This window comes from Muscardinus avellanarius, assembly GCF_963383645.1.
Source record: "Muscardinus avellanarius genome assembly, chromosome: 12".
Lineage (NCBI taxonomy): Eukaryota > Metazoa > Chordata > Mammalia > Rodentia > Gliridae > Muscardinus > Muscardinus avellanarius.
Window position 1 is genome coordinate 52,694,342 of NC_137798.1, and position 23,761 is coordinate 52,718,102.

The 23,761-nt window shown below is 41.9% G+C and overlaps 1 protein-coding gene across 2 annotated transcripts in view; it reads right to left on the reverse strand.

The window, feature by feature from the left end:
- Positions 1-21,392, reverse strand: part of MDGA2 (MAM domain containing glycosylphosphatidylinositol anchor 2) — a gene marked incomplete at both ends in the record, with an annotated part of 848,361 nt that extends 826,969 nt beyond the window's left edge. Inside the window, one exon of one of the 2 annotated variants that reach the window (XM_080707341.1) lies at positions 21,107-21,392. In XM_080707341.1, the coding sequence (XP_080563467.1) occupies positions 21,107-21,392 (286 nt within the window). The remainder of the gene's footprint in view (positions 1-21,106) is intronic. The other variant, XM_080707342.1, reaches the window with a different exon arrangement.
- Positions 21,393-23,761: the final 2,369 nt, after the last annotated feature.

Genomic DNA, 23,761 nt, shown 5'->3' on the forward strand with positions numbered 1-23,761 from the left:
ATTGGCAAGATATACAAAATATAGTATCTGACAATGAAGCATTTTTTAATTTTGCCAAAGTAACTTGTTATTGGCAGGGTGAAGTTTGAACATTGTTTCATAATCACCAGGCTTCCTAGAAAATGAGGTTAACCAGACCAAATATTAGACTACTATCCTAACAGTGACTTAGGAATATTTCTTAAAGATTCAGAGAAGTAAAAGCTTTCATACACACATACACATCCTCCTTAAGGAAGAAAACTTACCAGCTGACTATGTGTGTCTTAGCAACAGAGGCACCCACTTGCTGAGGCCAGGACTGACATCAGAAGATATTACAGAACTGAATTCTCTGGTAGCAAAGTGTAGGATCCCTTAATAACAGAGGCCACTTGAGGTTATAAACTCAAAGAAATAATTTAGCAAAATTTTCATAAGAAGCTATGCAGTTAGGCCGGGCGTGGTAGAGCATGCTTGTAATCCCCGCACTTGGGAGGCTGAGACAGGAGGATCACACAGGTTCAAAGCCAGCCTCAGCTACTTAGTGAGGCTTTCAGCAACCTAGTGAGACCCTGTTTCCAAATAAAATATAAAAAAGGTCCGGGAGTATAGCCCAGAGGTAGAAAACCTCTGGGTTCCACCCCCAGTACCACCAAAAAAAAAAAAAAAAAAAAGAAGAAGAAGCTATGTAGTTGAAGTAGCACCTAGGCTAAGGAGCTCCTCAAAATTACTTATTTTCTTCCTTTAACTCCATAAGTCCTAAATTTTCGGTTCTGTGAGTAATTCGATGAAATTTGTGGAGATGTATTCAAATGAAATGAAAATTTTAATCTAGAGTTTATATATCCTGTTTTCAAATTCATATACATATACAAATATATTAGTCGTTCACCTATTATTTTTTTAAAAAGAACAGAAATACAAAAACATAATACTTTTTTCAAAAGTTACTATAATCTGTATATTTGATGTTCATTTTAAGTTTTTATATGTGACCCACATTGGGGATGCTGGGATTAATGGATTAAGACAAGAAAGCAAATCAAAACACAATTCTGCATCAGGGTTTAAAGGAAGATGTTTGTACCAACCAATCCAGATGTAATACCATTATGTCCTCCATTGTTTTCAGCAGTCCTATGGATACAATAATCAGATGGATGTCTGAAGTTGAGACTGGACTAAGACAATTTAACTAACTAGAACCCCAACTTCAGGTACTAAGCTACTTGTGGTATATCTACTAGCATAAATCAATACAAATTTAGGCCATCATATATGGAAATTGATCTAGCAAAAGCATTCTTTTCCATGTCCTCAAGAAGGGGAACTAGAAGCAGTTCTCATTTACATGAGGACAAAGGGCAGTATATATCTACCCTTCTGACCTGTGACCCTCATAAGTATCAATGTCTTCTACCACAATATAATCTGAAAGAATATGCATTACTGAATATTAAAAAAAATCACACTTCATATGTCAAGGACATCAGTAAAAAACAGATAAATAGAAAGGGCCAAGTATTTTGGGAGCACTGGTAAGGCACAAATGCTCACAGGACAGAAAAATAAGCACCTCATCTGAGGAGTCTTAATCTTAAATCATGTGAAGTTAACCCTTCCAAAGAAAAGGACACATTATTCCATCCCATATTGCCCATTAAATAAAAGGATGCTCACTCCTTAGCAGGCCTCATTGGATTCCATAAAGAACACACCCCATCCTGGGAGTATTACTTTGTCCTATTTACTGTGTGCCATAGCAGGATGCTGGTGGAGGATGAGGCCTATGGGAATCAAGTCTTTGTACAAGGTACAAAGAAGAAATCCTGAAATGACACAGAAGAAATTTGAGTCAGATGCCCCACAAACTGTGAATATTAGAAGTATTTCTGGTGGGACAAAACAGGATAGAGTTTATGGCAAGCCCCAGTAGGAAAATCACAACATAAACACCTAAGGTTTTTGAGCAAGCCCAGGCCATTTGCAATAGAGAATTACAAATCATTTGAAAAACAGTTTATGGTGTACTGCTGAGCCCTTGTTTAGGCATTAAATAGGCTATTAAGAGACCATGTTGCCAAAACTATTCATTATAAACTAGCTTCTGTCAGCCAATTCATAAGTTCCAGGAGGTCCTATAGCAATCCATTATTAGATGAAAACGGTACCTATGAGACTGAATGTAAGTATAAAGAGAACAGATAAGAACACTGCATACAGAGGTGGTCCAGATCTTACCCTACATCTACCCTGACTCCCTCCCCTCAACTCATACTCATGACTGCATAGGAAGTCTCCTATAATCACCAAGTCCCAGCTGGGTGGGCTCCATATGTGAAATAAATAAAAAAAGATACTGTACCTGCACTGTAGCCCCACTAACAGATGCCTTCAAAGACAGCAAGGGAGGGAAGTAGACCAAAAGGTCAAAACTTCAGGGATCACATATTATGTGTAGAAGGAAAAGCGGCTGCAGTAAGAATCTGTGAAGCCTCACTGGCAGCAGTGAGCAGCTTGGCTGGTTGTTGGTTGGAGATCTGAGAAGAAAAACAACTGATGATGGGCCACAGGAAGTTGGGAAGGGGAAGGGTGGGCAAACACATGTCCTATGGGGATGGGCACAAGTGGGCAGGCTTTTATTCCATGTCATCACCTCCAAAAGAATATCTACCACAAAAGAGGTATATAGCAGACTGTAGTTAGTAAAGAAGGCTGAAAGAATTTCTCAAGTTTCAGAAGTCCTTCAAATGGGAACTGGAAAAAACAAGTGATGGCATCTATATACCCTTCCTTTTAAATTGGGTGGACCTTTGTCTCGTCCTCAAACAATAGAGTAGATGTCTGTGACTTTTAATGCAAGACCAAAGAAACTGCTTCTACCCCATTCAGGATACTTGACTTTAAAATTCCGCTACCATTCTCTGTGAAAACCCAAACCAAAGGAGAGCCCATATGTAGAAGCCACATGGAAGGGTCCCTCCTACCAACACAGTGGAGGCCCCAGGTGTTAGCCAGAATCTTAGTAATCACAAATAAAGATGCCTCCAGCATCCTGATGTTAAGTCGCCCTCCACTTTCCAGTCTTCCCAGGTAAGGGTCTAAAGATTATAGGGCAAGATAAGCATTTCTTATCAAAAATTAATACCACCCAAGTATGAATTCTTGGCCCACAGATTCTAGGGATATAACAGTCTGTTTTATACCACTGCAGTGGGATGGCTTGTCACAGAGCAATTAATTAAAACAAATCCATAAATAACTGAGCATACAGAATGATTCGACCAGTTGACATCAGTCAACTTGTCATCAACTATTCCAATGTCGGCTTACTGAGTAAAAAAGGGAGAAGCCACAGTGGAACATGTGCACATTGTCTACACCTTGAATAGCAGACTTGGTTCACGAAAGTTGACTTAGCCAAAGCTGCTACTTAATATCCAACCTGCCAAAAAAGAAAGAAAGAAAGAAAGAAAGAAAGAAAGAAAGAAAGAAAGAAAGAAAGAAAGAAAGAAAAAGAAAGAAAGAAAACCTGAGCCAGGCATGGTGGCACACACTTGTAATGCCAGCTTTTGGGAGGCTGAGACAGGAGGAATATGGTTCGCAGACAATCTCAGCTACTTAGTGAGAACCTTTGCAAATTAGTGAGACCCTGTTTCAAAATACAGAATAAAAAATAGGACTGGGGGTGTAGCTCAAAGGTAGAATGCCCCTGGGTTCCATCCCCAGTACCACAACACACACACACAAAAAAAGGAAAGGAAAAAAAATAGAACCTGACATACACCATTCCTCAAGCAGAGCCTTTTGGCTATTATTGAGTATTCTGGACTTACATAGAAAGAACAGACATTCTTGTTTGGAACTGACACATAATCTGGGTATGGCTTTATCTTTTCTGATATCATGGCCCAGTAAAGACCTCAATTCAAGGACTTTTGAATATGTGATCTACCAAAACAAGCTCTCTCTTAAAATTGTACTAAATCAAGAAATTCACTGAAGATAAAATAATTTAACACAGCATTAGATAGATGGTCATGGATTCTACTGTTCTTCTATTACATCATGTATTGCCCAAAGACTGATGGTATGAGAGAAGATTGAATGTTAGAGCAGTCTTTTGAAGGTGCAGCTGATAAAGGAGCTTGGAGATGTGATGATGTGCTTGAACTATATGTGGCCCTCAGTTACTTCCCAGGCAGCCACGTAGAGTATTTGCGCTCTCTGTCCTTAGAATTCTAGGCTCTGTTTAGCTAAGATGTCTTGGTTCTCAGAGTGAGAACACTTCCCTCAGGGGCAACAGCTAAAGTCTCAAATTCCTGTGATAGCTGTCACCTATTCACTTTGGGCTTTTAATACAAAAGGCATTCATTAAAAAAAAAGGAGTTTTCAGAAGGAATAAGTATCTCTAATTGTTCGTAGGAGGCAGGACCCCTGTCAAGTAATGAGTGCAGAGGATAAGATATATGGCACCCAGATGAACCATTTAATTATCTGTTCATGTTTCTTACCCAGTTTCAACTAAACAATTGACAAATGCATCCACTGTGGCCTGAGAAGGGCATGGTGACCAGGATCTCAGGCCCTTCAGAGTCACTCCATCTGGACCATCAGCATCTCCATCTAGTCCATCGGAATCACTAGTGGAGAGTAAAGGAATCTACAAGGGCCAGGGGAAAAGGGGGATGAGAGTATCAGTCACAGTTCTGAGATCAGGCATGGATCATGTCCCACAAATAAGATTCCCTAAGAAAAAAACGACTCCTTTTGGATGTCAAGTGAGATGAACTTCTATATATAAGCAAATATAAGCAACAATATAAGCAACAGTGGGGTGAAGTATAGAAAAAGAGGTACATCAACAAGAACCCCTTCTGCATGAATATGTTCACTCTCCCAACCTCCAACAATACTAACCTACCAACTAGAGTTACTTCCAGAATTTTTCTTCACCTGAAGGTGTCCTCCTCACTCAGAGATACTTCCCACGCCTCAGAGTGGTCAATTCACAATGATTGCTAGAGAAGGGCATAAAAGATCATTCCTCTATTTGGAATATCTCTGAAGGTTCATCCAAGCTCCACAATACCACCCACTCAGCTTATGGCATTGTTACAACTGGGTCAGAGTTCACTAAAAACCTATACTTACCTTGTACTTTCTCTTTTCCTTAAGGATATTCTTTTCTGGAGCACTCCCTAATAACTTATCTGCTTGTGCACCTTTCCTGGGGCAGTCAGTCTATGACAGACATAATGCATAGGTTAGGATAGATCCTGCCTTGATTCATCCCACTAATTCCAATGATCCAGGAGCCTTCAATCCCCCTATGATAGCAATCAACTTATTCCTGCAGATGCTGCTTATTTATCAAGGCTAAGACAAGGAGCAGACCAACACATCTGCACCCATCCATACAACCTCAAGTCCACTCCCCCCGGCCAAAGCATTAGGAGTACACTGGAAGGCTGCCTTACTACCTTTCATTATTTGCTTTGTCAATAACTTTTCATCAGTAGAAAGGCTGAGTCTTCCACTGTTAATGTGAAAATCTCTACAACAATATAATAATTGTTTGGAAGATGACAGCTATGTTAAATGAATGAGAAGTAGTCAAGCTAAAGCTACCAGAAAATACTCTTAGATTAAATATATATATATGGTGTGTGTGTGCATGTGTGTGTTTCATCTTTTATTTAAAAAATGTCTATTCCAACTTTTATAGACATTCAGTTAAAATATTAATTACTAATATTATATAATATTCAGTTATATTTCATAACATAGATGCATTTACATTGTAGGTGTATAATTTTATACTTCAATGATTAAGTCATTATCCTCTTCAACCAAAAATAGAGCATGCATCTAAGGTAGCATAATATGCAAAAACTGGAAGTGGAGCAAGACATAAAAAGCAGGTGTACTGTATTCTGTAAATATTCTCAAATATAACATCAAATGTGTAAAATAGTAAAGGCATAAAATCTATTAAACACTTCTGCACTTAGATTTGACTCATCTTTTACTCTTTTATCACAAAAGTTTGCAGTCTATTTTAAAATATTTGCTTACAAAAGGCATGATAGCTCACACCATTCAGCAATACTATCACAATTTTCAGTGTGCCAAAAGTCATATCCCTCCAGTTTTAAGTACTTAGCTCAGGTATTAAGAAGTCACTAATTAAAAAAGGAATTCACAAAAGAAATATTTCTCCATATTTTTTTAAAATAGCAAGATCTGGCTTTAAAATACAATATCAACACAGTTATACTACAGAATCAGTGAATTCCCCATTGTGAAATGTGAATGCATAATGAATTTTAGACGACTGCTCTTGCAGCTAGACTGAATTAAGAGTTACAGTTCTAAAGAGTCCGTTGCCTCTGAAAATTTGTGGGGTGGTTATCAGTTAAAGAAAACATCAGCTACTTAGAAATGCATGGCACTACGGCAGAATATAATACCTTTCCTGTTCTCTCTTGAAATGGTTTCCTATCGAAGCAGTTTCTGTATCAATCACACAATAGCCAGAATGGCACAGGGTTATACTATATGGCACAATAACCGCATTCAAAAAAGCATAGGAAAAAATGACTTTTAGAGCAGCAAATGCTGTAGCTAAATGCCTAAAACAAATCACTAAGCTGCACTAATTTGTAAGCTTTGAGGTTTGAGGAACTCACAGGCAGCTAAGAGAAGGGCAGAGCTTGCAATCAACTGTCCTCTTGAGCAGAAGATTTTCAAGAAAAGAAATGCACTGATATAGTCTCCTCAATTAACTCTATACGAAAAATGCTCAAGCAATACCCAGAGGGAACTCAAGGCAAAAATCAGGCCAAATATGGCATTTAACTATCAATCTTTCCAAGGCCAGTGATTGTTAATCAGCCTGGGGGAAAATAAAGTAGTACACCTGACAGTGGTTATTTTTTATAAGCACATGCCTACTATTTTACACAGAGGAATAGAACCACTTCTGCAAAATATATAGTAGAGCCACATCTTCATTTCCACAGATTACTAATTATGAATAAGTTTAAAATACCCTATTGGTTTCAAAATAAATAACACCAGAGAGCCTTCTATGTGGGAATTGCAATAAGGAAAAAAATATAGCATATCACTCTATTCCAAAAAAGAAACCCACAAGGTATAAAGTGCTGCTGACATTAGCTACCAATATACATATATATACATATATATATATATACACATTATATATATATATATATATATTCCTTGAACAAAATGTTCAAAACTTATCATCCAAGTTATATTTCAAACCTATATTGAGACAAAATTAACACAGCACAATGTGAACTATGTAACTAATCTAAGCACTTATATATCTGAGTAATATTTATAATATGTACAAATATTCATTTGTATGTACACATTTATTTTTAAATTAAACACCAGCAAATATATTCAAAGTTTATGAGTTTCAGATCTCATCCAAAGATTATGGTATAGTATAATGTATATAAAACTATTACAAGGTGTAAAATATAGTGGATACTTGATAAGTGACAATTATTTTATAAAAACCCACTATATTCTATATTAAAATATTTTTAATGAAGGATACAAAATAACTCAAGCTACTTTATTTGGTTAGTGGATGCATTTTTGTATCTGCAAAAGAATGAAGATACATTTGACTCACTAAAAACTTAACTTAAAAAGAAAAAACAGCCCATGTATGGTGGCACATGCCTGAAATCCCGGGAACTGGAAGGTTGAGACCGAAGGATTGCAAATTCAAAGCCAGTCTCATCAACTTAGAGAGGTTCTCAGTAACTTTCTGGTACCCCTGTTTCCAAATGAAAAAATAATGCTGGTTATACAGTTTTCAGGTGGCGTGCCCCTGGATTCAATCTCCAGCACAAAAGGAATAGGAAGGGGAAGAGGAGGAGAAGGAAGAAGAGGAGGAGGAGGAGGAGGAGGAGGAGGAGGAGGAGGAGGAGGAGGAGGAGGAGGAGGAGGAGGAGGAAGTGAGTGGCTGAGATGGTAATGACTATGTCAAAAGTATTAAAGGCCTGACTAATAAAACAGCAGGAGAGATGGTCTTCTGAGTACATAAATGATACTGAGCATCAAGCAAGCATCAAGCACATACATCACTACCATGCTGGTCAAATACAGTATACATGTATGCAGCTAAGAAATTTTTCTCCTGTGTTAAACACAAAAAGGGAAAGAACGAGAAGTAATGTGGGTTTCTCATGGTGATGTTTTAAGCTCATGAACAACACAAATGTCGACTATATCACAAAAGATCCTTTTAATACTCTTTTGGTGCAGTGTAGTTATATAGTGAGGTTCAAAGTCATACATACATCCACACAGGTCTTAGTAGGACCTGGAGGGAAACACACAACTCACAAAAGATATTTTATTTTTTTTAATTTATTTTTATTGGTGCATTGTAATCATACATCACATTGGAATATAAGACTTGAGAGGATATACAAGCACACATCATCCAATTAGCCCTCATCCAGTCCCCATCCCATTCCCTCCCCCTCCCTCGATCCCATGCTTGTTTGGTGATTAACTTTGATACATATGTTTATGTACCTCCTGCTTTTTAAAGAGGCTCCATCCTCCCCTATTCCATACCCTCTGATTGGTCATCTTAATTGCTTCACTATAGGGTCCTTTCTATAGCTCGACCACTTCCTGTTGCCCCTTTCCTCCTAGTTGTTGCTGATTAGGGGAAGTATATGGTTTTAATTTTCTGTGATATTTCTCTGTGCATGCCGTGTTGCAAACAAAAGATATTTTAAAAAATGAAAGTTAGGTGAGAGATTGCGGGCCTGGCTGTCAACACTAAGTCAGGGTCAGTTTTTCAAGGGAAGCAGGAATCCACCCAATTTTTTTAGCTTAATCTAAATAGAGTTCTGCTACCATACTGTGAGACTCACTCCATGAATCAACACATGCACAAATGCATACACACACACATATGCACACGCGTGCGTGCATACACAAATGTGCACACACACTTATATAGCTCATACATTTTTATTTATGAATATATCTTAGAATATATATAATACACTCTATACACAAATACATATTTGTAGTTTGCCGTGTATCTTTTCTAGCTCTTCTCTGAAATTGGAGAAGTGGTTAAACATTAAGATTTCAAAGCATTTATTTCCATAGTAAACTTGGAGAGTTAAGGTATTCACAAGTAAGTTTCAATGATAACGTATAAATTCTTTTCAAAGTATTAATAAAAATAATATAATTATAACAGAGTTCAACAGCAAAATCAGAGTGAGCAAGAAGAAGGCTACTTCAATGGCCTACTGCTGAAAATGCAGGGATGGGATAGTGAGGTTCAGAAAATAAGCAGGAAGCAGTCTGGGATCACTAGGCAGACCACTTCCAGCTACAGTCCATGGGGGAGTTGTTCTTGTTTACAAAACAACTGGGAGGTTTCTGGACCCCAGTTTTCACAGTGTAGATGCCATTATGCAGTTGACAAAGTTGTGGAAATTTGTCATTATAAAGGAGAGTTGCACCTCCTTGGACAAACTTCTTTAGAAGAATCCGTGCAAAGACAAAACTGTTTTAACCAAGATTGAGCTTTGAGCAATTTTGGCCTGAGTCTGAAAGTGCTTTAAAATTAATATAGCAGGTCTGTTACCAGGAGAGGAACAGGTGGTAGAGATTAGTGTGAAGCATGAAACGTATGTGATTCAAAGGATGAGGAGGAATCACAACACTGGTGCAGAGAAGAAGGAACAAGTACAGAAATTGGATAAAACATCATACTGCTTCTCAAGAGTAACTTCACCAATTCCCAAGTACTGAGGTAAGACGGACAAGGGACTCCAAACATACATGGCAGTTATATCTGCTCATATCACAGAGTCTACTCCAAATATTTTCTCAGTATTGATTATTCCGCAAAATAAAAATGTTCTTCTCAACTTATAACCTTGTTTGTTGTCTGCTTGCAGCCATGAGTTAAGATCACCTGGCTTGGTTAAAGTTGTATGTGACCAGTATGCCCAAGGAATATTCAGCCGATACTCTGACATTCAGGACACTAATCTAATGAATGAACTGTGCCCATCTGGTTATTATATGAATATGAATATGGATTATGGAAGTAAACTATCTTTCATCTTCCAAAGGTCATTAAAATGTACTCTAAAGAAATCCTCTTATTAACACTGAGTGAAGTTCTAGCATTTTCAGTTAATTCTATCCCTATGTTTTTCTTCCCATTCATATGGTTTATTTTTACTCTACTACTACTTATCATTAATTTCAGAATGGAGGATATCAAGAATATTCCTTCTCTTTGATATAAGAGTTATACATATATTTTAGCACAGATTCCCACTTATGTAAGAAAAATTAACTCATGACCATAAGACTTCAGTTATAACAATATTCTTTGGAGCTCTTAAATGACAGGCAGTACCAGCTTCCTGCTGACACCACTGATAAGGTGCAGCAAAAAAATCTCCAGGATCATGTGGGTTGGCAGCAATGCCAACTACCTGTACATTCATGTACATACTAATACTACATGTAGTGTTTAAAAACATGCATCTTGAGTTATTTTCTGATAGACTGACATATTGAATTTTTTTCCAGAAAAGAAAAATATTACTTGTCCTTTGTTACTTCCTAAGTCTTTATTCTGCCCTAAAAACTAAATGGCAATTTCATCATGAAGTTCAATTTCAGTCTTTTTTTTTTAGAAAAAGAGAAGAAACTCTCTATGTTTTCTCTCTTCAATTCCAGGCACAAAAATGCAGCCAAACTTTTTTTTTTTTTTTTTTTTTTTTGGTGGTACTGGGGTTCTTGGAAGCCCTTCTACCTCCGGGCTACACTCCCAGACCTATTTTATATTTTTGAAACAGGGTCTCTTAAACCAGCGCGGCTGGCTTCGAACCTGCACGATCCTCCTGTCTCCGCCTCCCAAGCGCGGGGATTACAAGCGTGCGCCACCACGCCCGGCTGCAGCCAAACTTTTTAAATGATTACTATGACTTACATTTTGTCCAGTTAATATTTTCCTCTCTTAAGAGCTCACTAGATAGAGAAACTGAGGTGCAAGGATTAAGAATTTTGCCTGAGGTCACAGAGTTAAGCAGTAGCTGAACAAGAAGAAAGTCCAATTTACCCAGCAGTTTTTCACTATATCATGCTGCCTTGCACAGGAATAAAAAACAATTACAGAAGCACATACCTCTCCTTTCATGAGGGCACTGCATTCATCTCAGTAGCTGCACGTTTGTAAGGAACAACATGATGTTTCGAGTCATTCTGGACTCTCAGTCTACTGCTTTTGAGCAGTACTTTTTACTACTCTAAAAATGCTTTGAATTTTTTTTTCTTTTTTACTTTAAAAGCAGAGGCTGTGTATGTTCCAAGCTTCCCAAGTTTTTCTGGATTTGGGAAGGCATCAGTATCCCACAGGAATTTCAGACACAACTCTCCTCTTTTCTGAAGAACAAGTCAGATGTTTTCAGGTTAAACACATACCAACTCAGAATCTCGATGAGCATAAATACCTGAGCAAGTTCCAGAGTACCATACAATAAGACATATTTGGCATACCAACCCTGAAACTTTTGGAGAAGGATAATACAGTTTAAAGAATAGATACCTCTCTCCAGTAAGAGATAATCATTTTTTGGGGGGGTGGCAGTACTGGAGATTGAATCCAGAGGCAGTCTACCTTAGAGCTACATCCCCAGCCATATTTAATTCTTTATTTTAAAACATGGTCCAAGTTTTGAAGGGCCTCACCAAGAAGCTGAGGTTGGCTGTGACCCTGCGATTCTACTGCCTCAGCTTCCCAAGTACTGGGATCAAAAGTGTGCACCACCATGCCTACCTAGTGGAGGTAATCCTTGAAGAAATTTCTTAGACTTTGTTAAACAACCACTTCCAAGCAACTTTTCTTTCTGCACCACTAACCCTCTAGCTGAGACCCATATGTAGCCATGTCTTCTCTCTCTTTACCTTTATTATTCAATCTTTGTTTTTTCAAGACTTAATAACATACAAGTTTTTTTCAAGTTTCCTCTAAACCAAGATAGCAACCAAAATGACTCTCTCTTGCCGAGGCATAAGCATTTGTGAATTTCCATAGAGCTTCATTTCATTTGTTCTCCCTTTAAATTTATCTTCTGAATTAATTATCAAGCTCTGTTAAAGTATATCCCTTACTACATGGCTATATGAACTATACATAACAGTTATGCATTAATATGATGAATTGAATTACCCAAACTTAATCTGCACAGAATTCCCACTGTTCATGGTTTCTGAAAAGTAATGTGTCTCTTTGAGTATTTTCTGTTCTTCCTAAGATACACATAGTAGTCTCTTCCTCCTCTTCTTCATCCTCCTCCTCCCCCTCCTCTTCCTCTTCCTCCCCCTCCTCCTCAGTAAGATCAACCAAGGAGAGGCATGGACCCAATTCGGTTACACTCAGAAGTAACAGACAGAATCTCTTCATGCTTAATCCATGGCCACCTTTCCTCACCTTCCCAAATCATAACATTAATCAGCAAGAAAAATAACCAGTATCCACAGCTCTAATGTAAGAGCCCCATACGCCTTCATCTTTCCCTTCAGGAAATCAGAAAAATCTCCCTGTAGATGTCCTTCAGCTAGGCAGCAGACATTTTTCTTTTTTACTCTGATGCACTTGAGCAAAGTTCTAGTTACTTCAGAAAATAAAATATGATTTTGGTGTTTTGCCATTACTTAAAGGGCAGATACATCTTTCTGATAGCCTTTCCTTCACAGTCACCTCTTTTGGATCTCAACCTGTGTGCTATCCATAAGAAGTTCACAATATGTAGCTGTGAACCACTTCTTTCAGACATTTTCTTCTACATGAAATCACTCAATTATTTTTATTCCTCCATTCTCATTACAGTGAAAGAAGACAAGAAACATGCTGCTTGAAGAGATGGCTGCATTTCACATACTTGACCCCATCTGCCAACCACACAACAGTTCTTATTCTAAACTTGACCATAAGAAGCAGGTATCTCCTGTTTTCATGCAACACTGTAGAAAGACAATACAGAAAAATCTAAAATGATCATTTCTTTTTTTATTTTTTTAATTTTTTGGTGGTACTGGGGTTCCTGGAAACCCTTCTACCTCCGGGCCACACTCCCAGACCTATTTTTATACTCTTTTTATTTGGAAACAGGGTCTCTTAAGCCAGCATGGCTGGCTTTGAACCTGCGCAATCCTCCTGTCTCTGCCTCCTGAGAGCGGGGATTACAAGCGTGCGCCACCACACCCGGCTAAAAATGATCATTTCTAATACTTTTCATCCTACAATAATATGTATTTAAATTATGAACTGACAGTAAATGTGCAGTAGTCAAAAGATATGTACTTAAGAGTTGAAATCTTTCACTGTGATTGTAAACTCCTGAGGAATATTTGATTTGGATTAGGAGACAGAAGACATCATTCTTATTCAATCAGTAGTATCATGAGAAAGGACACAGAGTGTTTTAAATGCAAGATTAGAATTGGCATAATACCTTGGAAACATAAAAAGAAAGTGATATAAAAAAGATCTTGCATGGACTCAGTGCAAGGTGGTAGTTAGGAAAGAAAATAGATTTAAGCTGGTATAAAATACCAAATAACTGTGTACCTCAATAATGAAGCAAGAGAGCTTTTTAGTAATTTTTTAAAAAGGAAAGAAAAAATAAGAAAAATATCTCTTCAGTGAATACACCTGGACTCTGGAAAAAAGATATTTATAAATAGCATAGGACCTCTAACTGCCTAACACAATGCTCAAACCATTATGTTTAAAATTAGTGGGATGCTTAGATGATAAAGTTTCTTGTCACAACTTTATGGTTTTACAAGGTCAAAAGTTTATTAATTGAACTTGAAAATAAAAATAGAATGCAATTCTCTATGAATGTAATCACTTATTCAGTATGCTTTAAGTAATATATTTGCATTGACAACCACTGAAGCAGAACAAGTGAAATTTTATTCTGCGAGACTATTCAGTCAACAGCAACTAAAATGAAGCTAAAAGTGCTCACCTATTCATACCTGAAATACATTCAGTATGATACTTTGCATGTTCCTTCAAAACGCCCAACAAGAAGTGTAAGGAAGTTCTCCCTAAATTAAGCTCAGCTTAATAGATATCACAACTTTAGCTGCCAAAGAGCACAAGCTCTGAAGCTCAGTTCCAGGATTAGGTCGGTTCCTGTGACTACAATTGTCTTTGTAGGTTATGAGCCTTAAGCCCATGGGAAGGTTTCGCCAGATCTCCCCAAAGCATGAAGACCTGGCCAGAGAATATCAGCGATCAATCACTTCTGTATTTGGAAAGTCGCCCATGACCATGGTTCCTAACACGGCCAGACTCAAAATCAAGGGTGCCAAGTTTTCTCTCATATGTGGAAGCTAGAGAGAAAACAGAAATAAAGAGAACTTCAGATTAATGAGGAGAGGGACAATTAGAATAGTAGGAGATCAGGAGGTAGAGAGGGGAAATAGAGGGCTGTGGAAGGAAGCAGTTCAAATGGCATGTCGCTCTAAGAAGGTATCGTTACCAATCTCACTAACATGTATGGGAGGAAAGGGGGGAGTTAAACGGGTTGTGGAGGGAACTACACCAAGTGATGTGTACCTGTATGTTTCTATCACTTTGAATCTCACTAGGATGTATAATTTCAGTTTGCCAGTAAAAGTATTTTAAAAAGATATAAACTGAACCCACAAGATGCACGCTATAATTGTATCCCCATGACCACTACCCAAATTACATTAAGATAGTGAATCTTGAAAGAATATAAAGAACACTTTTGGAAAAGTTTGTTGTACCCTGCTTTTCAAAAAATGATATAAGCTGGTCCATAAGCTATAAAACAAAAGTCATAATAATGATATAAATATGAAGAATCAGAATCCTAGACAATAAAAGTGATAAGAATGTCTTTCTGGAATTCCTTATCTGGTATCTATCCACTGGAGTTACTTGATCTTGAAACCTTTACCTTTGACTCTGAATTTTCTTAACCTTGGCAACATTTCTGACTTAGTCACATAAAATGTTTCTTTGGCTTCCTATTACCTGTTAAATCTAATTTAGGACTTCCCCAAGATACACAGCATACAAGAAAGTAACATTGTATAAACATTTACAATTGTGTAAACATAGTATAACCTTGTATAAACAATAAAATTGTATAACATTGTATAAAATAAGTAAAGCAGGGTATATATAGGGGGACACAAGCAAGGAACATTGTATTAAATAGCCTGCCCCTTTGCCAGTGAAAATTTGGTAATAGAACCACTAAGGACAACCTGGAGTGGACAAAAAGTAATCCACAAATACAATGGACAGCCTCGCTACTTATCTTTGGTGATGGTGACCAAGGTGGTCACAAAAGTTTGTGTGAGTGTGTAGGAACAGGGGTGAGTTGTGGGAAGGAAGGTTAGAACCAATTTTATATTATAGAACTTCAGAATTTTTTTTAAGCAGCATTTATTGAAACTAAGTTTTCATCTTTGATAGGCTGCCATCCTCACTATGGTACAGTTAAAATCAGTGTCTCGTTTCAGGGCTTCTCCAAATCCAAACTGGACAAAATTTCAATCAAGGTACCTTGGGATAACTTTGTCTTTATAAGACAGGAATATTTTCAGACTGGCTACCATAGCCTGCTGACCTTTAATAGGGCCTCATCCAGTTATCAAAGACAGATCAGATCAATCTATCTCTCAAATTCAACACACCAACAGTCTGAAATTTCTTCCAGATCCTTTCTGTCTCATTTATCTCCTCCTCCTCAATTCTGCCAAGTCATTTCTGTCCAGCTTTTGCCTAGAGTGTCATGCTTAAACTGTGTGAGATTAGCTATTATTTGAATTAATATATCTTGCTAACATGTCAACAAACACATGTGTTTGATAAATCTACCCTACTCATTTATTTTAACACATCCTGGAAGCTATATTTGGACAGCTCATTAGTAATTTAAGAGTACCAAGTAACTGTTTGATCTTTTTCCCACTAAAACTATCCTGATTTAGAATTTTATTTTGTTTTTCATTTGGGTATTGGGTATTTGTCTATGCTAAGGCAGTCGTAAAATTTTAATAACATCCTTGAAAATTAAAAGCATGATGACAAGAATTAAAAATACAGTGTGGGCCAGTGGAGAAGCTTGCTTGCTTTTCTTTTCTTTTCTTTTTCCTTTTCTTTTTTCTATGCAGTACTGGGGATTGAACCCAGGGGCATTCTACCTCTGAGATAAACCCTAAGCTCTATTTTTTATTCTTTACTATTGAAACAGGGTCTCACTAAGTTGCCAAAGGCCTCACTAAGTAGCTGAGGCTGGCCGTGCACCTGTGATCCTCCTGTCTCAGTTTCCCAAGTACTGGGATTACAAGAGAGCGCCACCACGCCCAGCTAAGATTTTTTTTTTTTTTTTTTTTAGCAAGCCAACTGAACAATTTGTAGAAGGTATGAGATTCAATATTAAACAATTATTATAAACATGATCTGTAGGAAACACTTTTTAGCAGCCCAAACAACTTTTCGACACAAAATGACTTGCAAAGACAATTTTCAGAACTAGAAAAAGGCTTCAGTGTACCAAGTCACATGCATTTCAGGGATCTGTAAACAGCTGGAGCTTATATTCAGATTCCTTGCACTGCTTCTAACTTGTTATCCTAAGCCTAGTGCAATGTGAGTACACCAAATTAATAATGCCAAAAATAGATACCAGTTTGCTGCTCATTTAATGACTTTTTGGTTTTCAGTGGTAAAGAAAATTCAAGGAAAACTTCAAAAGTTAATAGTATTTTGGGGAAAATATTTTAGTGTAAGTAATTTTTTTCTTTAATTCAAAGACATAGAATACATTACTTAAGAAAGTCATTTTATTTTTTTTATTTATTTAAAATTTTTTGGTGGTACTAAGGGTATAACCCAGGGGCTTTCTACCTCTGGGCTATACTCCCAGACCTATTTTATATTTCATTTGGAAACAGGGACTCACTAAGTTGCTGAGATCCTCACTAAGTAGCTGAGGCTGGCTTCGAACCTGTGCAATCCTCCTGTCTCAGCCTCTCAAGCACTGGGATTACAAACGTTTGCTATCATGCCCAAGTCAATTTTAAACCAGGCATAGTAAACCCAGCGTTTGGCAGGCTGACACAGGAGGATCCTAGCTCACTGACAATCTCAGCTACTTATTGAAGCCCTTTGCAACTCATTGAGACCCTGTTTCAAACTAAAGAATGATTTAAAAATAGGGCTGGAGATAGAACTTGAAGATAGAATGCCCTTGGATTCCATCCCCAGTACTATGCAAATGAAGAAAGAAAGAAAGAAAGAAAGAAAGAAAGAAAGAAAGAAAGAAAGAAAGTCATTTTTAGCCAGTTATGATGGCACATACCTATAATCTAAATTACTCTGAGGGCTGACACAGAGTGATCACAAATTCAATGCCAGCCTGAGCAATTTAGTGACACCCTGTTTCAAAAATAAAAATTAAAAAAAAGTCCAGGGATTTAGCTCGGTAGTTAGGGCATTTCAGGGGTTAAATTCCCAGTACTGCAAATAAATAAATAATTTCAGTGCTGCTCTTAATATGAAATTGTTTTTGTAATCTTTCAGAAGTGAGTTTTAATCACTTAATCTACTGCAATGTCAGAGCCGATATAAAATATGTAAGGACTATACAGAGCCCATCTAATTTTAAGAAATGTAATGGCAATCAGAATTATCGTGGTAGGTATACAGGCAGTTAAAGAGTTATCTCTTTAACCCGAGCACCACACCCCATGAAAATGTTTGTATAGTTAGTCTGCAAAGCAATAGCCAAGAAAAATGACAATATATCCCTAGGTCTTTAACAAAAGTTTTATACTTAAGTACTTTTCACAAAGGCCAAGCTGACTGAGCATAATAGGAAGATTATATTACTCAAGACAATATTTTCCACGCATTAACACAAATATTTTTAATTTGCTAAAAATTAAAATCTGAATTTCATGCTCAGAGGTTTTCATTCAGAAATAAGGGAGAGAAGGAATGCCTGAGTTACCCAGAAACTGTTTTTTATTTCCTCTTGGACCTACTTACCAGAGGATAATGTTAAGAAATGATACTTTGTATGCAGTACAAATGGTTTTAACACCTGACAAATAAAGGAACACAGGTTTATACTAGCCATGTTCCTATCTAGGATTTTGGAGTTTAGAATTGTCCTGCTTTACAAATTATTCTTTTTCAAAGATCTTCTTATAAAAATTTCAAAGCACACTTTATAACCTCACAGTAAGTCGTATCTACGTTCTTTACAATTGAACAATGTCTTCCTAGCTAAATAAAAATATGCTACTCTCTTCTGTATAAATTATTCAACAAAAATAGCAAAACTCCTACAGGTTAAGAAAGGTCCTAATTCACAAAATCAAGAAAAGGGACATGCAAGCCCCTGCCCAAGGCTCTCAGACTTCAGTGAGCATCTCCACCATCACCTGAGGTGATGAGCAGGCACTGCTGGGTACCACACTGAGCTTCTGGTGCACAAAGCCCAGGATTTGCACCGCTGCAAGCTCCAGGATGGTGCTGACACTGAGGATTAGGGGCCACACTTTGAGAACTCAATTCCTGTGATATGTACAACAGATTTAAAAAGTGATATGTAATTTTTCACCCACCTAATATCTGACACATTTATCATGGCCAGGAAAAATGATTAATATTTTTATACAAAGCCAACTTTATTCCTAGCTAAGTGACTAATAACCACATCACTATCAAAACAAAGACCACCACCTTTATCCCAACCAGCAGCTCAGTAGTGATTGGAGTAGCCTTCTCTTACATGGTTAAGGGCCACAGGCTCAGGAGCATTCTGATGCAATGAATTTCCACTAATCTCCATGACTAGAACTTACTCTTTCCACCCCCAACAGCGGACTTGCCAAGACATATTATTTGAATGGCCAGCAGTGACAGGAAAATGGAACTATCCCTTTTCTAATCCTCACAGTTCCAGTGCCCCCCCTTCCTATCTAGTCCCCAAAACACACACACACACACACACACACACACACACACACACACACAATGTGCACACACATGCATAAAGATACATACAGTTTAAAAAGCAAAACAAAACACTCCTTGTAGCTGGGATTATCTAACTAACCAGAGCAACATATAAAGTTAGATATGGATGTCAGAAATTCAGCCCATCCAGGACTAAGGAGCAGCCCTCTGAGAAGGCTTTATCTCCAGCAACCAAGAATCCCAGCCTCTCTAGGCTGCTTGGGGAACAAGGGAGTCCAGCAGTGTCACAAGAGCACTAAGTAAATCCCTGAGCTCTTCAGGCCCCACCTCCAGGAGCCAGTCAAGCTTTGAGGAGCCTCAGCGCCTCTCTCCAGCACTCAAGCACCACACAACACCCACCCACCACCACTGCTGCCGCGGACACAGCACAGCCTCTGCAGCCGCCACCCAGAAAGTGATCTTTCACTGGGGAAGGAGGGGGCGGGGAGAAGGGAAACTAAGATGCTTATAAGGTGGCAGAAAGTGAAGGTTTCTTGGCCCTAGCCAAAGAGAGAGGAAGGAAGACAGGAAAGGGGAGTGGCAGATGGAGCACAGAAGGCACCACAGCAGCTCTCTGCTGGAGACACCCCCCACCCTGCACTGTTCAGCCCAGGAGTGGAGAGTAAAGGCTCAGCCACATCCATCCTCAAACATCGCCCCCTGCGCACTACAGGTTCCCAGAGTTTGAAGACTCGAGGACCACTGGCAGCCCTGACCACTCCACAAGGCAGTTCTAGGTGCTGCAGGAGGGCTCTGACCCTTGGTCACATACCCAGGCCTTTTGGTCTTGGGGCAACCAAAGGCATGGACCTAGCCCCGCAGTGCTGGAGTCTAAACCCCAGAGTGAAAGCAAAGACAAAGTGTACAGAATCTCCAGCACACATTCTATGGATATCCGGACAGGAGTAAGTTGTGGGCGAGTCCTAGCTTTACTATTTCCTCCAGAGTTGCCCCTTAACCTTAACATTGTAACAGAAGTTGGGAACATAAAAGTTCTCTTTCTTTGGGGGCACCACCGCCTGCTTGTCCCAGAAGACTTGACATTTCAGCCTGCTATTAGCCAAGGCCAGTGTGTGTGTGTGTGTGTGTGTGTGTGTGTGTGTGTGTGTGTGTGTGTGTGTTTTCAATGCTGAAAGCCAAGAGTGCCAACTGCTGACAGGCAAAGGAACCTGAATTTGCTTTTGAGGACTTCAAAACCATCCAATTAACAAGCTCTCGCCACTCGGTGTCCCAGCCCTCCCAGATCTAGGTTTGCTGGCTGGCTAAGGGCTGAGATTGTGCTCTCTCGTATTCGGGTTGCCGCGAGCTGGTGTCCTGCCCCGGAGCAGCCCTGACGCGCGGACTAGGGCGCGCGTTCATTCATGCATCTGAGCCTCCATTCACACAAACATGTCCCTTAATTGTGTCTGGCACCGAGAATCTTGCCTGCTATTTCCCTTCCCCAAGTCAGTGCTCATGGCAACGGCTGGTGCAGAGCGCGACTCAACTGTCAGCCCACTTCCTGAGCCGGAAAATCAAGTCATGTAGGCATTCACGGGAAGAGGGAAAAAAAAAAAAAGCGAAAAGAAGCGGGGGAAGCGGGCGGGGGTGCGGGGCGGAGAGAGGTGGGAAGACTTACGGGGGGGTCACATTCGAGGCTTCCCTTCGGGGAACCGCGGCAACGACACCGCGGCGTGTCAGGAGCCAAACCACTATTAAATCAAAGCCTGCCGGCGCTCGGGTCCCCCGCGGGGATAAACCCAGCGCGAACGCCGCGGGTTCGCGGGAGCGCCGCGCCGCCAGCTCGCCCAACTCCGAGCCCCGGTCGCGGCGCCGGGGGAGCCGCTCGCAGCCCAATCCGCAGCGCGCTCGCCGCCGCCGCCGCGCTCCCAGGGACGTGATGGAGTGTAAATCAAATGCCGCGCCGGGAGGGGCCGGGGAGCGCGGGTCGTGCATGTCGGCTCCGCAGCCCTTTTCTAGCCTAAGAACCACAAGGTCACGGCACAGCGTCGCGGCTCCACTCACCGTACACTCCTTGGCCAGAGATCCCCTCCAGGAGGACGGACAGCAGCCACACGAGCCCGTACACCAAATCCATCTTCACGTGGACATGGACATGTCCAGCCCAGGGGGGACGCGGCGGGACCTTCCGGAGGCCGGCGGCCGGCCAGGCGCGCTGCACCCGCGCCCGGGCCGGGCCGAGGTGCCCGGGCGGCGCTGGCCCGCGGGGCGAGCGCGGGGCGTCCGTCCCTCCCCGGCGGCGGCGGCGGCGGCGAGCGGAGCGCAGGAGCCCCGCGCCCCGCACACTCATGCACACACGCGCGCACACTCGCACACACACAACACAATACCCCGACACGCGCTCACACGCACGCCGCACTCACACCGGGCGCCTGGGATAAAAAAAAAAAAAAAAAAAAAAAAGAAAAAATTCGCAGACGCCGGGGCGGCGCGGGGGGCGGCGGAGCGCGGGGGCCGCCGGCGGCCGAGGGTCCGGGGCTCGCGCTCGCGGCGGCCGCGGGTGCCCGGCGCGGACCCCGGGCAGCAGCAGGGGCCTCGACCCGGCGCGGAGCGGGCGCGCTGCCCGGGCTTCGCCTTCACAAAGTAACTCGCGAAGGTCCCCGCAGGAGCGTCAGGCGGCGGCGGCGGCCCGCCGGCCCGCAGTCCCGAGCCCCCAGCCCGGCCGCCCGGCCGTCTCCCATTCCATCAGTTGCCATTGCAACGCCAATCCGGTTACACGATCCAGACTCGCATCGCCGGGCGGGGAGGGGAGGAGGAGGAGGAGGAGGAGGAAGGAGAGGAGGAGGAAGGAGAGGAGGAGTGGGCTGGGAGGGAGCCGGTGGGGAGGGGCCGCGGGCGGGGGAGCGCGCGGCGCAGGGTCCGGCCCGGGCGCAGGGCGCGCGAGCTCGGGCTGCAGCCTCGGCGCCGCCGCCGCTCGGGACGAGCTCGGGACGAGCCCGGCGCTGCAGAGCGGTCCGCCGGCCGGGGCGCGGGGCCGGCTCCGCCGCGCGGCAGCGAGGGCTCGCACGTCCCCGGCGCCCACCCGCGCCCGCGTCCTCTCCCCTCCGCGCCGCCCCCGCCGGGTGGAGGCGCCGGGCTGCGCCGCGGAGCGGGCCCGCGGAGGGCGTCCCCGGCCGGCTGGCGGCGCGCCGGCACCCCAGGGCGGGCCGGGGTCCCGGGCTGCGCGGGGGGCGCCGCGGGGGGCGGCGGCGCGGCGGGCGGAGCGGTCACGTTGCGCGCTGCGTGCTGCGAGGGCGCGAGCTCCAGCCGCAGCCGCCGACGTCAGGGCCGGAGCGAGCGGAGCCGCCGCCGCCTCCCGGCTCTGCCTCGGGCTCGGCCCGGCCGGCGTGCGCGGGGTCCGGCCTCCCGCGTCCCCCGAGGCCCTGCGGCCGCTCGAGCCCGGCGGGGCGGGGGCCCTGAGCGGTTCCTGCCGCCCGCCGCGGCCGCGCGGGCTCGCCCAGGGCCGCCCTCACCTTCGAGTGGCGGTAATTATGTGACTCGCGAACCCTCCTCGCTGCCCAAGGTCTCCCAGGATCGGTTCTGCTTGGCTAGAGGGCAGAGCAGGCCACAGATTGGAAGCGCAATGCTTCTTCCCCATTTCTTTTTTTTTTTTTCCTTTTTTTTTAAGTCCTTTTTTTTTTTTTTTATGATCACGACAATGACAGGGAGGCCGGTGGGGGGGGGGGGGTGCTAGGAGTTCAGAGGTTAGTTTATTTTATATGCAGTGGCTCCCAAAGTTAACTGTTTGGAAAATCTTTCCCCTTTTGTGAAAGAGGGTCCTTCACTGGGGCAGAGCCAGCTCTGATGCAGGAGGAGCTTAAAAATTTCGCGGTTAACACAAGGACTACAGCATCGCAAGCATCTTTAATCTACGCTAGGACCACTTCACCAAAAATTAGTGGTGGGAATTAGGGAACACAGGAGTGGTTGTGATACGTTTCTTTAACTCATTTAATGTTTACGCAGTCCACTTTGTTGAATATATTCCTCAGTGTTCAAACAGGAGAGGGAAGTGACTGAAATGGTTTAAAAAAAAAAAAAAAGAAAAGAAAAGAAAAACGAGCATTCATACATGTGTTACCAGAGTAATTGCTACAGAAAATCTGGAACACAGTATGCATTTATCTGTCCCCATAATCAACTGGTACAACACACTGCAATTCTCCTGCTGGGGGAAGGGACCCCAAGCACCAGAAAATGAGTAGCCCTCCGTGTTCCCACCAAGGTCCTTTCCCTCGCTTAAGTGAATTGTGCATATTATTTTTATAGGGTGTGAGCTAGCGCTTACCTTCTGGGTTTACATGCTATGAGACACCAAGAATTTTGAGAGGGTCCCCAAGGATGCCTGAGACAGTGCTGAGGATCCCTTATATAGGAGATGCCACTTTCACTAGGTGGAATGAAGTATCACTCAAGAAATGGAATTCAATGTGTGGCATTTCCGAAGGGAAATGACTGAAGCTTGCTCAATGGTCACCTGTAGGGAAAAAAAATTGTCTTATGATTCTGCCTGTTATAAGTAGATCATCCCTGCACACTGCAGCACAGTGGTTTCATGGGCCAGTAAAATGCAGCTCCTCTATTAGATGGGAACTAGGAATGTGTCTGGTCCATGGAGCTTTTCCGAATACTCTCTTATCATGGACTAAAGCAGCCCATGATAAGTCTTAGTTATGGAAA